This window comes from Corvus kubaryi, unplaced genomic scaffold (genome assembly GCF_017639235.1).
Source record: "Corvus kubaryi isolate FWS band 111438036 unplaced genomic scaffold, C.kubaryi_AGA036_p1.0 37270, whole genome shotgun sequence".
NCBI classification, from domain to species: Eukaryota; Metazoa; Chordata; class Aves; order Passeriformes; family Corvidae; genus Corvus; species Corvus kubaryi.
Genome location: NW_024581083.1, coordinates 2,208,776 through 2,221,747, shown reverse-complemented (window position 1 = coordinate 2,221,747; position 12,972 = coordinate 2,208,776). Strand labels below are relative to the sequence as shown.

Here is a 12,972-nt window from a genome sequence, read left to right as displayed (position 1 = left end):
TGCCTACATTGTGCTTAATGAAGCTGTTTTGCAACTGAAGTGCTTGGTTTTCCTCTTGGAGTCAGCAGAGAGTGGCAGAGGCTTTTGGATACTTTCCAGAGGAAGACCATTCTGTCGTGAATTGACTCACTTAAGTTAGGTGGACAAGACCTCCCTCTGAACACATCTCAGGAGTGCTTATTTCTCTCCCCCAGCTGCAGAGAATAGGTTTGGCTTCTTTGTAAAGAATCTGGCCGTGGTCTAAGTGCCTAATTTAGGTAGAGAAGATCCCACCCATATGGGTTTTTTAATGCATGCTGAACATGTTGACCAGTAAGTAACAGCTTAAGAGAGTTTTTGTTAGTGTTAGATGGTAAAAGGAAAGGTCATAAAGATGAACTTTGAAATATTTGTTTGTGAAAAGTCTGCTTCAGCTGAGACATTGCTCACTTGAACCTTCCAAAAGTGAGATGTTCCACCTTGTAGCTGTCCCTTTCTGTGAAATACTGCCTGATAGGTGTCATTTGCCTGATGGCCTCTGTGTACCAGATATCTAGGGTTTGTCACGACTGACAGATAGGATTTGATATGTGGAAATTTAAATAGTTCCAAATGCTTGAGTAAGACCACCGAGTAATTGGGAGGGACTAGTTAAAATGTCAGAGTGCCCTTGGTTACTTCATCAAGAAACGTGTGAATTGTATCCTGGTACCCTACTTGGAAATTCTTACAGCCAGAGGTGAACTAGTGAATTTGCAACTTCCTCTATGAAACAGAGTTCTGCTTTGTCATAACTCCAAGCTCTGTTTGCTCTCTCCTTCAGAAGAATGCTGGTTTTACAGCTCAGCAGTTCTCTGTGTTGGAACAGGGTCAGCGTCTGTATGGATTTTCTCAGTGGTAAACATAAATGCGTCCAGTAAAGATCCGGGTTTCAATTCTATTTTCTAAAACACACCTTTGCTCCCAGATGCTTGAGTACAGCTCTTGGCCATGGGTGACTGGTGGCATGTTTAATGTCCCAAATTAATGACCCCTCAATCCCTAGCTAGCTGCATCAGAGGTGTTGTGATAAAAGCAATGATGATTGGGGGATTACTGCTGGGCTGAGGCACAATCTGTCCACTTTGAGAAAACAGGTTTCTAGTGACCCTTCACTTGACTCATCTCCTCCTGCCTTGGTGTCATCTTCTCTTATTTGGCAGATATTACATACATTGAAAGCAGAAAATCATGTTTTCTGACTGATGTAATTTGGTCCCATGGCTAGTACTAAAAAAGAAAGTCTAAAAAAAATTACTGGCATGTGAAAATTCTTATTATGTTCTTATCTCTTGTCATGTTTTTACATCAGCTGGCAAACTAGAAGCTGTGTGCAGTGAGCACATGAGCATGCTTTCCATCCATCCTAATGCACTTTTTGGATCTGCTGACAACAGGGACATGTTCAGGATTTGTGCCCTGCACAAAGAGAAGGGAGAAGCTTGTACAGAGAGCACCATGCCAGGAGTGAAAGGAAAGGAAATATGACCTCTGGACAGGGCCAGCCCCCTCCTGTCCCATATTTTAAATAGAACCTTAGTGTTTGGACAATATCTAATCCTTAATCTGAAAGGATGAGTGAGGTGTTCAGTTTATTTACCTTGGAGGAATAAAATGCACAGCTGCACCTATTACAGTCTGAACATATTTCTTCAGGACAGTCCTCTCTGATGCTTGGTCCTTCTGAGTTGTTTTTTTCCCAGGTCTAACAGAACTGTAACCAGTTATGTTTGTTTTCTCACCTTCTTGGCTGTCTTTTCACGTCGTTTACTCCAACTTTTCCTGAAGGTTTTGTAGTTTGTTGCTCCATTATATGCAAGCGTGGAGTGTGCAATGCAAAACTAGCTGTGAACATGAGGTAGTTTCTGTAGGAACATCTCACCTTGAGACTCGGATTTCTATTTACACCTAAGGTCATCCTTATGTTATTTGTATTTTTTATCTCTGACTTCATCCTGTGCTCCTACTCTTGCCTCCAGCTCTGCTTCTAACCTCTCATGCTGGTGTTGGCAATGAGACACTGTGTTAAGGCAGTTTGATGGCTCCTCTTCATATCCTAATGATTTTTCTCTTATTTTTGAGATTACTCTGACCCATTTATTGCTTTGTTCTTTTTTATATGACATTTATGGACAATGATGGACACTTTAAAGATGGACAACAATTGAAAATTTTCAAATGTCAGTGTTTCAAATACTATTTAACACTCCTAAAGTTCAAGTCACTACTTGGCCTTTTTCATGCTTCCTCTTTAATGAAGACTGAAAATTTCTTCATTCTGTTCCCTTTAAAGCAGAAGCGTTTGATGTAGATTAACACTGAATCTACTGTTCAAACTCCCTTCTTCATCCTTCAACAGACCATGTATGGGATCAAATGGCATCATTTTGATCAACTAAAATATTTGGAGATAAGCTGTCTGAGAACTGTCTTACGCTTTTGGCATTTCCATGGTAATATATGTGGAGGAGGAGAAAATCTGACTTATACATGTTTTCCCAGTCATGATTTGTCATTATAAGTGAAGATTCTTTTAGGTAATGTAGTCAACACAATTAAAGCTAAAAGGCAAGTCTGGCATAATCCCAGTTTTAGCCTTTCTGAAATATCATTTATACAGAGTGAGATTACATTAAGTTCTTAATTGCCAGGATTGGTAAGATAATACTTCAGTCTGCACTGATATTTCACTGTATACACAAATAGTTGTGTATGATGCCATAATTGTGTGTATGCGTGTAACAGAGGGCAGAGTTTTTTTCTGGAATTTTTTGTGGGAAGTCTGGAGATTCTGTGTAATAGCACTGTCTTGTGCTATGGTTTAGATGGCTTTTATCTATCCAGTAGAAGCTATTTCAGGATAAATTGACAACTTTGCACTGTGTCTTTTTACTCAATCACCTCTATGTGCAGAGTGCCAGTAGTGTTTTCAGAACAGCACTTATGATAAGGAAAAAGTAGGCATAAATGTGCTGCTGAGAATTTATTGGGAGTCCTCGTTCTGTTGATCAGGAGCTCTGCCAACACAGTGACTCCACTGACTGTTTAGTGAACAGGTAGAGCCTTTTCTAGCCACAGTATTTCTCCTCCTCAGAGATAAAAAGGGTAGAATGAACAGGAGCTGAGACAGCTTGTCACTGCTGAATCTTGTCCTGACAGCTGCCTTAGCAGAATGCATTTGATAAACTGTGATTGACAAAATACTTGAAAACTGCAGCTTAAAACTGAGTTTCTGGAGAGTGTGAAAGTAGACAGGATAAAGTAAGAATAGTCTTATGAGCACGCAGAGCTGTCATCATGCACATAACTCTCTTCAAGTTTGAAAAATAGAAAGCTGTAGGGAAACCTAGACTGTCCTAATATAATTATCAAGATAATTACTGAAATTGAGCTTTTGTTTGAATCTAGGTGCTTATGCAGTATTTTGCTACACAAAATCTAATGTTGAAACTTAATTCAGTGGTAGACAAGGGGCAAAACAAGCAAAAAAAAAAAAAATCAGCTGTGGTTTGCTCTGAACCTTTGGATTGCATACATAAATTTTGAAGTTTTATAGTTCATTCTCATACTAAAGAAAGAATTGGTAACAGTGGCCTTGCTTTCCCTGACTTTACATTTGTGGTCTGAGAACAATTAGTTTCCACTTACTGTAAATTAAGCTCATCATTTCCCAAAAAGAAAACCCTTCTAATGCATCTTCTACATGATTGGAGGCACTCAGAGGGCTCTTTTCTTAGATGGGTTTGCTGTTCTATTTCAAATCAATATAATCTCATTAATAGCCTATATAACATGTTATATGTTGTCCCACAAAACTCTGAAAATTAATTACATCACTCCTGTATAAATACTGGGATGATTCTCAAAGTACTTCTGTGTATATTCAGTTGCAAAGAGCAGGTAGGGGTCACTGCCAGTCCTGCTGACTGCAGAGTGCTGTGGCAGTGAGCAGAGCACAGACTGTGTTGGTTGTAGTCATTAGACTGCACCACCACTTGATGCAATTCTTGGTGTTTGTTCTATTTTTCATTTGCATTTAAATTCCTGAGAAGGAAAGATAAGATAGAGGTAATCAAATGATGCTTATTTGCTCTTCAGTTAAGCTCCTACTAGACATGTGACTTTAGGAGAGAAAACATTGGGGAAAAATGCCTAGGCATCCTTTGCAAAGCATCATACCTCCATTTATTCTCCATCAGGCTTCAAAAGACATATCCCTCAGGTTTTAATGAAAATATAAGTCAACAAGGAGTAACTAAAAATACACTTAAAGTTAACAGGAAACTAGGTCGGTCACCACATGACTCAGTATTTGTAGCTTAGGTAAAATACATTGCAATGTTTTTCACATCATAAATATCCTTCTGGTACATGCAGAAGGCGTTGTCTGTGTTTATTTCCTCCAACACATTATCCCTTTTGAGTCAGGGAGTGTAATGCTCTTACTGTGCACAGCATGAAGCTGTGATGTGTTTGGGTGTGGCTGTCTTGTCCAGGGCAGTTTTTCTGCCCAGCCATGAACTGCTTTTTGTGCATGCTGGGTGCTGAGGGCTCCATTCCATCAGGAAATAGATGAGTGTGTTTGTTGTCAGCCCATGTTGTGTTCAGAGGGGAGCAGCTGCCATCATGTGTGAGGTAACATTTGTTGTTACAGAAAAGAGCTGAATTTATCTGGGTTTTTTTCTGAGTGTCACAGCCTCTTTCTGCACTTTGTTGTTGTGTCCATGGGGCAAACTTAATTTTGGTGGTTTTTAGAATGAGCTGGAGAAACAGAAACGTATTGAAGTGATTGATTTCTCTATGGCAGTGTAGTGAAGACAAAGATGTTGAAAATTTCCTGAATAATCTCACAATGTGAGTGGGTAGGATAGAAAACAGTAGATGAAATGGATATTACTGAGGAATTATGATGGGCTTTGAATTATCTGTTAAGATTCAGGAAAGTTGTGTTAGTACAACAGTGGACAATCCTGTGAAAGGATATCCATGCAATATTACAATAATGCAAACAAACTACTTCTTATAACAAAGAAAGGAACCAGTGGAAAGTTTATTTAGAGAAGAAACCAGAAAATATTGTCACTGCTGCTGTATAAAGGTGTGGAAGGTCCATAAACATTGAACAGTATGTTGAATTCTCGTTCTTTCATTTAAAGAATGATGCAGGTGAACTGCAAAAGGTAGGAGCTGGTGAGGTGAGTTACCCCAAGGGATGGCATAGTTTCCATATGAAGTATAACTTTAATATTCTTTAGTGTAAAAACAACTGGTTTTTACACCAGTTGGTGTACAATGGTTTACACATGACTGGAGCCTCTGCAGTGGTGACTGACTAACAACTGTGAATAAGGAATGGTTGCTCACTGCCTTTTACCTCTATGGAAACCATACAGCATCAAATTGGCAAATGGCAGATCCAAAATTAGCAAAAATCTACCTCATATACATCCAGGACTTCTTATCCCTGGACTTTGTAAATACTAACAATTTACACTGGTTCAGAGCCAGACTTGATAAAGTGGTGGAAGAATAATCCAACCAGAGCTGTTGAATAAAATCTTTAGGAAACAAGAGAGGCAAGCTCCTGGAGTTACAGAGGATATCCTCAAGTATTACTTTTGTGTATTTATTCTAGTTTTGTACTTTTCCCTGGGCTAGAGAAGTGATAAAATATCTTTGATATGATTCACTATAGGTTGTACTTACATTCTTTATCAAAGAGTACTGAGAATAGCTTTGTTTCAAAGCTATAGGTGATCTCATTATAGAAGCTGAACAGGTATTTGGTAAAGTTTGAGATAGAAATCTTGTTCTTCCTATCTTTTTCTCCAGCAAAAAGCACAATGAAACAGTAAGCTTGTCTTCTTGTAAGTTGTGTGTCAGTTTTGAGTTCTTCAAAATTGTTTACAGGCACAGATGACAAATAAGATCTTACCAGCTTAATTACTTGAAAACTGTAATTTGCTTTTTTTTCACTAATAGAACTTGCTGTAGAAAGACAAGAGAGATCAGTAAGTAAAAGTAGGTTTAAAGGTGATTGAGGCTCATCAATTAACTTGCCATAGCAATTTAAAAACAAACAATAATTCTTAACAGTGAAGAACATAAACGAGTAATGAGGAAGACAGATGCTGAAGTTATTACTTCAAGAGCTTTGTTTTGTTTTGTGAGGCATTGCTATTGCTAGAACACTGATCTCAATTGCTTTCTTTGTATTTTAAGGGGCTTCCTTGGTTTTAAATGAGTAATGAGCTACAGGGTTAGAGGCAGACAGGATGTTGGAGTGCCTGTGGAATATTCAGGTTGTTGGAAAAAATCAAGAGCAGCTAACTAATTTTTCCCTAATTTTACAAAAGAAGTAGGAAATTAGTATGGTCAGATAACTTACTGGTTGACTTATCCTTTCTTTATGCTTTCAAGCTGAAAAATACATATCCCACAATAAGGAGAAAAATTATTTTTATGGAATTACTTCTAGGATTTAAAGTGGTTTTACCCTTTTCCATAAAGCTTTTATTTATACGGTTTTGTGTGCTGCCACAAGTGAGGAGAAAAAGCGGTGGGTGCCTTAATTGAAGTGTTGACTGGTTTGGGTACAGTGCATGTGGTCTCCTCTACATTTTAAACTTTTACCTGGCAGCTTCTATTGTAAAATTCCATTCATGTGAATCTTGTCACCATATTTATGTAAGGATACCAGGTTCAGAGATTTAATTTTGTTTTTAACAGATTTGAAAAAATCATTTTGTAAAAGAGTTACTGGTCTTTCCAGGTGTTAAGTTTTTGATCTAAAAATGCAGTCATTGGCACAGAGAGTGACCTGAGGGTAAAGTGTTATTTGTGAGAAGCTTGCATGGAAAAGGTATTAAAGAAAGAGAAAGCAACCACAGAGAACATTCAGTTGCTGTTCAAAGATTTTATTAATTTTTAATAAATTACTCCCATGAGAATTGTGACTTATATCTCCATAATTATTAAATCATGACTTGTAGCTGAGTCATTGGTCTGTATGGGGTTACTAAACCATTCCTAACAGCGTGAAGTAATAGTTGTTGAATTGACCTTTACTTCAAAAGGCAAAGTAAAACCAGAAGGAAAAAATGTTGGGAAGTTTCAGTTAGAGTTTTACTTTCTGTGTGAGTCAATGACCATGTTGAATTAAGAGGCAGTTATGAATATTTTAGATGTTAGGGCTTGGCTGTTCAGGGGAATTTGAGAATATTTATCAAAATTACCAGATGTAGTGGCATGATCTTAATGTGATATTGTGAAATTGATTGACACTCCTGTGTAGACATAATCATTTGGACTTAATAGGGCTGTATTTAATTCTTTTGGGAGATAAGACTAAAAGAAATCATTTCATTTGACTTAAATACATCTACTTGAAATTTAGGTTCAGTTAACTTTGACTTCATAGTTATAACAGACTTGTACACAAAGAAATAGACACATCTCTGTACTGTTAAGTGCTGATCTGAATTATGCATGTCCCTGTGATTCTTATGGTAGAAAGACATCCCAATGCTTTTAGTACTCCATAGGAAACGAAAACAAAAAATGTAAGTATTTTTCATTTTAAGTTCTGTGTTGTTGTGTTTAATGTAGCTAAATACTTGTTTTATTCTTTAGAAAAGGCATGGATACTGCCCTTGGAAAACCCAGCTCCTGGTATGGTGGATCTGTTGCTGGTCATACTGATAACATTTAGGAGGTTTTAAATTACAGTGCAAGTCAAAAATTCTTCTGACTCCCATTTTGTAACCTTACCTTTAGGCTGAGGAGAGGGAAAACAGTGTATTTGCTGTGGAGTTCACTGAGCTAAAATAGACTTTCAGATGTACTTGAACTGCATTAGAGCATTTTCCTTTGTAGTGTTTGTCAATTCTTCGTGAATGTTTGGTGGTGTGTTAACATTTTATTTTGTGGAAGTATACTCTTAAATGTCTTGTGGGTGTTTTGCATTGGAGAATAATTGTGCTTGAGAGCTGCCAGTACAATACGAAGGTAAAGCTTTTTAAGTCTAATTGACTTGTTGAATGTGCTTCAGGGGAGAGAAAACTGAACACAACTTTTACAAAAGATCAAACAAAACATTGGATGTAAAATGTGCAATAGAACATAATAGAGTAATACAGCAGAGAGTAATTCTGTCAAGACAATACAGGAAAAGAAAAACTCTGTGGCGTTTTTGTTGCAGAACAGTTCTTATTCCCATACCTTTGTGCATGACTTCTGTATTACTGAGTTATTTTTCGAACTGGAGATTGTGCATGTAGAGGTTGAGTACTGCACTTGTTACATCTGCCCACCAGGCATGGTCTGAAGTATTAGGGTAGAATGTGATGGGGGAAAAAAAACCTGGTTTTGAGGGCAAAGTAGAGCATTGACCTGCCTGGTACTGAGAAAGTGTTCCATCAGTTGCTACAGGTTTTGTCCTTTTCCTCAGAAATCGTAATGATCAGCAATAATCATGAGCAAATAGCAGTGAAAATATGCTGAGATATCAACAGAGGAGAAACTTGTGCTCACAGAAAGTAGTCAGTAGGGAGGAAATCAGAGATATTTGGGACCAGTCTGAGCCACACAGGTGTGACAGGAAAGGAGCAAGTGTTTATTTCTGGATGTTTTTGTGTAAATATAGGGAGGGAGGGAAAGCAGCTTGAGAAATTCAGGCTATTTATTTGTAAGGGTTTTTTTTCAAGGTTTCTGAAGTGCTAATTTATGAAAATAAGCCATCTTTTTATTGTATATTACTAGTAAAAATTGGGTTATGCCACTTTGATAAATAGAAGATTTAAAATGAGAACAGAGCTTAGGAGGTTGTTTAGGCTCTGGTCACGTTTAATGTTCCACAATTATATTCTAGATCAATGTTGACTGAGAGGCATAAGAATTATGGGTGGAGGAAGCAACTCTTGTAAAATGTAAGGAAGTTTTCATATGTACAAAAACCCCCAAACAACCCAACCATAAACAATGTGCTATTGTCTGAAAGGGTGGAGCACATCTTATGTGATTGGTTGCCAAGATTTTAGTGATGCCTGTTGGAAAACGCTAAACAGCAAAATGCCAGAATACCTGTGAACTAATAAGATTGGGAATTTATAGTGCATAGCAGGAAGCATCTATTTAAACTATGAAGGGGAGAATTTCAAAGGAAGGAAGAAACTGGGAATGAGGGAAGAGAGAAGAGAGAGGAGTGATGCTTGTTCCGGGATGGCTTGATGGTTGAGAGTAGTAGCTAGGACAGCTTGAAAGAGGAACTGGAACTAAGAACAGGATATTTGGTGGTCAGCCTCCTTCCCAGGACAAAGACATGTCCTGTGGGGCCCAGGCATGCTCTGCAGTGGGATCCTGAGGATTGGAGCCCCTGGCTGCTGGTGTCCAGAGGTGCTTCCCGATTGTGGGGGGGAATGGATCTCCTCAGAGTGGCAGGTTCCCTGGGAGACTGTTGGGGTGGGAGGGAAATTAGAGAAATACTTAAAATATGCAGAAGGCAAGGAGCTAGTCCGAACTCTGTATTCCTCACGGGAGAGCAGGTCAGGAATTGCAGTGCCTGTTTTCTCAGCTCTCAAAAGGTATTGCTAGGATTTATACTGGTATCTAAAATCACCTGTATCAACAGTGTTTAGCTTAAAGTGGAGCTTGAGACAGCAAGTCAAAAACTGCTACTTGCTCATCTTTGCAAGGCAAGGACAGAAAGGAGGTTTCTTTCTCCCTGTGGGAGGGGTAGTATTTTAGGGCAGTATATAGGAGGAGCACAGGAAATTCACACAGGTTTTACCTTTCCAGATATAACTGCAGTGTCTGATAGGGATTAAAATTAACTTAAAGATCTAAAGATTTACTTACAAAAGATTTCTTTTTCCTAATTTTTGGTAAGGCCAAAGACCGTAGGTCATACTCTGCTCTTTCCTGTCTGATAATTGCAAAATCCATTACTATCCCTTCGAGATTTTTTTTATAAAAGGATGTACTAAATCTGAATAAAAGCCTAATAAGTAGATTAGTTAGAACAATAGTCCTCCTGAGGATAGTTGATTCCAAGTGTAGCTGCTAGAGATAACCCTAAATGCAATTAGGTTTAACTCCCTGTGAGTGTCAAAGGAAGGTAATACCCACAGAGACTTCCCTTCAGATGACACTATTTTAAAGTGTCTTAACATTTAAATATTCTTTCCTTTGGGCACTGGTGCAAACCTTTTTTTTTTTTTTTTTTTTTTTTTTAATTCTTGGAGAAACAGGGCTTGGAAACTTGAGCTTTAGCCATTAGTTTTAGGTGCTTCCCACAAAAAGAGGGATGGTTCAGCTTCCTTGGGTGAGCACTTTGTTGTCCTCATCTTATAAGGATCAAATATCCCAAGGTGGCCATAGACAGGTGAAAGAGAAAATAGCAGATTCAGTAACATACACAAGCTTAAAGGGTAATGTGATAAAATGTCAATCGATGAACTGTTGATGGATTAATTCTGTTTTTCCTCATAAAAGAGAAATGAAAGCTAAAGCTTGTATTAAAATAGAAATAGAGACAGTAAAGATTTCAAAACTTTGCGTAGTATAGGATGGGATATAACAGAAATAGTATAATTGCAAACTACTAAAATGGTTTAATTTAGCTATAAGTACTGCAGAACAATTGCACTGTATTTAAGAGTTTGGTTCCATTTTCACATAGAAAAAGAAAAGGAAAAAAAAGCTTACTGAAACAATTCCATTACTTCCTCTTTGATATATGCCTGCAATGCATGTGTTTATGTATATTTAATTTCTCCCATTTTTAAAATACGAAAATAATATCAACTTTAGTATTTTTTGGGGGGGAAAATTGCTGGTAATAATAAAACAAGACATTTGCAATATTTTTTTTTATTATTATTTACCAGCATTTTTACATTGATATTCACTGTGCTCTGCCCTTCACATTTCTTTACTTCAATTGTATGTTGTTCTTTGAATGATCTTGATAAGTGAAGCGTTCCTGAAAAACTTTTTTGTTCTTTGTTTTTAAATCAAAAGTCTGTATCATCAAAATAAAACGGAACTAATTAGATGTGAGCCAAAGTACCCAAAAATGTCTTCTAGTTGCACCTTATCAAAATTTAACTTCCTGTGTGGCAAGGAGACATTGAGCCAGTTTAGTAAATTCTACCTAGTTTTTATTGTTTGTAACTTCTCCTTTGAAATTCCTTTCTCCCCAAAGCCAGAGATGTAAGACTCAGTTGATGTCATTCTATCACATTATTCCACTTGAATTAAGGTATTTTGCTCCAAACAAATAGCTAATTTGTTGTCTAGCATGCAAAGTGGTTTATTTTCTATTGTCTTGGTCAGCTCTTTTTTTATTTGTGTCAGTGTGTTGCCTTTTTTCTTTGCATATAATAAATTGCTGTGTTTACAGAACACATTTTCACTGTTGATTTTATTTGAGTGTTGGGTGAAAAAATCAATTATTATCTTATAAATATTATGAAGGATTTGAACCTGAGATGCACCAAGTAAAATTATCTTCCAGTGAAAACTTAGAGAAAAACAAGAATCAGAGTGACCATACATTAATTATTGGGCCTCTTGTCTTGCTGGTTTTTGCAAGGCAAATCATGTAAATAAATAAAAACAGGTTTTATGTTTCCTGTTTACTACATCTGAAAATTCTCCTGATGTTATTATGAAATTCAATAATAATTTTCAATTGATTTTTAGCTTTTCAAATGTAAGAGGACTCCCTGCTTATGTCATGTTTTCAAAATCCAGGATTATTTAAGAGAGAGATGATTCAAAACTAAAGGGGTTTTTTTGTATGTATTTATTAAAATCCGTTTTCCTAAAGCTGAAGTTTTTATGAGACAAAAAAGAAAAAAGAATTCTCCTTGCAACAGTGGAGTTTCATTGGTTCCTGTCTAGTTAAGATGCCGCAGAATGAGCCTGAGTATGTTAAGAGTCAATGTAAAAGTCATAGTGCTGCTGCAATAAACATGTAAGAAGTGATTTATTACAGCTGAGAGTGTCCATTTTCCAAATGTATCTTAGGAGTCTGGTTTTAGATAACAAGAAATATATTTTACAAGGATGTACTGATATTTGGCTATAGGAGGAATGGATAGCATACTGAAAATAAGTTAGTATGAACTTAAGCACCTCTTGTACAGCCTGTGTAGAAATTCTGCTGGCCTTTGGATTAAGTTCTACCCAAAGAGAGATTTTAGAGAGATTTCATGCACTCAGGCCTTTTTATGGTTAATGATGCTGGCAGTGGGAATATGGACTTCCTGCAAAGCAAGATTGCACCAAACTACTGCTACTCAATATGCCTTTTTATGTCATTGATAACAAGATAAAAGAATTCCTAATCTCTAGATAATAATGAGTAATGTATTTTACTTACTGTTGAGGAATGCTTTGGGTGGGAGGAGGTGAAACATTCTGTTGGCTGTATTGCACCAAAGTTGAATGGAATGAAGGAAAAGAAGGAGAAGAGCCATCTCTAAAATGTTATTTGTTTTATTTCATTTAGATTTTCACACACACCTTTCTGAGAAATTGAAAGACAGACAGACAAGCTGGCAGCAGCTGGCTGAGACAAAGAACTCTCTCATACGTAAGGTTTTTATTTTGCTTAAACTGTATTCCTTGTAAACTTAGAACCTAGTTTAGACCTTGTGTGTTGTGCAATGCTTTATCTTGTTCTGTATATGTTCTGTTTATTGTGTGTTGTGGGTTGTTGGTTGGTTGGTTGTTTTTTTCTTCCTGGGTATTTATATTCTGATGAATAAACCTGATCTCTACTACTTATTTCTATCTCATTGTTGAGTATTACCTTCCTGGTTGGGTTGAACTAATTTAGGGGTGGTTTTTTCACTGGGAGACTTGGTTGGGTGGTGAAGGAGCTGTTTTCCCTGAGCTGATCTTGCTTCATGGAGTGGGGCTCGTTCCATTAGAGGAGGAGAGCTAAGA

At 37.2% G+C, this 12,972-nt stretch overlaps 1 protein-coding gene across 15 annotated transcripts in view; it reads left to right on the top strand.

Moving 5' to 3' along the window:
• TENM2 (teneurin transmembrane protein 2) overlaps window positions 1-12,972 on the top strand; it is a 655,728-nt gene that overhangs the window by 355,487 nt on the left and 287,269 nt on the right. For 10 of the 15 annotated variants that reach the window (XM_042025409.1, XM_042025407.1, XM_042025404.1 and 7 more), the window contains one exon: window positions 12,533-12,616. The exons of the other annotated variants lie outside the window; for them this stretch is intronic. In XM_042025409.1, coding sequence (XP_041881343.1) covers window positions 12,533-12,616 — 84 coding nt within the window. The remainder of the gene's footprint in view (window positions 1-12,532; window positions 12,617-12,972) is intronic. 15 annotated transcript variants of the gene reach the window in all.